The 839-nt window shown below is 64.8% G+C and overlaps 1 protein-coding gene across 1 annotated transcript in view; it reads left to right on the top strand.

Annotated features, from left to right (window-relative positions):
• Positions 1-839, top strand: part of INPP5E (inositol polyphosphate-5-phosphatase, 72 kDa) — a 10,055-nt gene that overhangs the window by 3,650 nt on the left and 5,566 nt on the right. The window contains exons 2-3 of the mRNA XM_010838776.1: positions 35-135; positions 265-579. Of these exons, the coding sequence (XP_010837078.1) occupies positions 35-135; positions 265-579 (416 nt within the window). The remainder of the gene's footprint in view (positions 1-34; positions 136-264; positions 580-839) is intronic.

Below are 839 nucleotides of genomic sequence, written 5' to 3'. Positions count from 1 at the left end.
CTGTGAGAGCCTACAGTGGATTGAACCTGCAAAGACCAAGGCATCCCACGAAGCCTTTACAAGCTCCCAGTGCTGGCTGGCAAGGCGGAGGCCGGAGCCCTGGAGAAGGGCATGTCCCCCCCAAGTCTGCTTACAGTCCAGAAGCCCACCTCGACCTCTGCAGCCCTCCCAGGGCCTTGCGCTTAGAGGGTCCCCCCAAAAGCGCCAAACATCACCTGCCTGTCCCTTCCTCTCCGGAGGCCAGGAGCCTGAGGGTGTCTGTAGAGCCCTGGACATGGCAGGTTTCCCTGGGCTCCAGGGGCTCTCCGCACTGTGCTCCCCCCATCCCCCCCCAGGGTCCTGAGGCCACTCCAGCTCTGGGAGGGGGCTCCCGGCCCCAGAGGTGTGTTCTGCTCCCAGCCCCTCCCTGGGTCCATCTGCTGCAACCCCCGGCTCAGTCTGGCCCGTCTCCGCAGGAGCTACCTGGAGGGGAGCCTGCTGGCAACTGGGGCCCTGATGGGGGCAGATGAGCTGGCCCGTTACTTCCCGGACCGGAGCGTGGCCCTGTTCGTGGCCACGTGGAACATGCAGGGCCAGAAGGTGAGCGGGCACCGGCCCCACGTGGGACGGGATGGGGTTCCTTCTGGATTCTTCCCCGGGGCACGCAGAGGAGCCTCCTGGCCGTCACAGCGGCCCTCGCCCCCCTCTCTTACACGGCACAGATGCTTAGGTTTTCAGAGACGCTGTACGTGTCAGAACAATTCTAGGTTGACAGCAGGTTTGGGAGGAAGGAGCAGAGATTTGCCGAGAGCCCACCCCTCACCTGGCCTCCAAGTGGCTGCCCCCTTCACCCGTCAGGT

This window comes from Bison bison, unplaced genomic scaffold (assembly GCF_000754665.1).
Source record: "Bison bison bison isolate TAMUID 2011002044 unplaced genomic scaffold, Bison_UMD1.0 scf7180017846162, whole genome shotgun sequence".
Classification (NCBI taxonomy): domain Eukaryota; kingdom Metazoa; phylum Chordata; class Mammalia; order Artiodactyla; family Bovidae; genus Bison; species Bison bison.
Note: the sequence above shows the minus strand (reverse complement) of the source record. Positions and strands in the feature narration are given on the sequence as shown.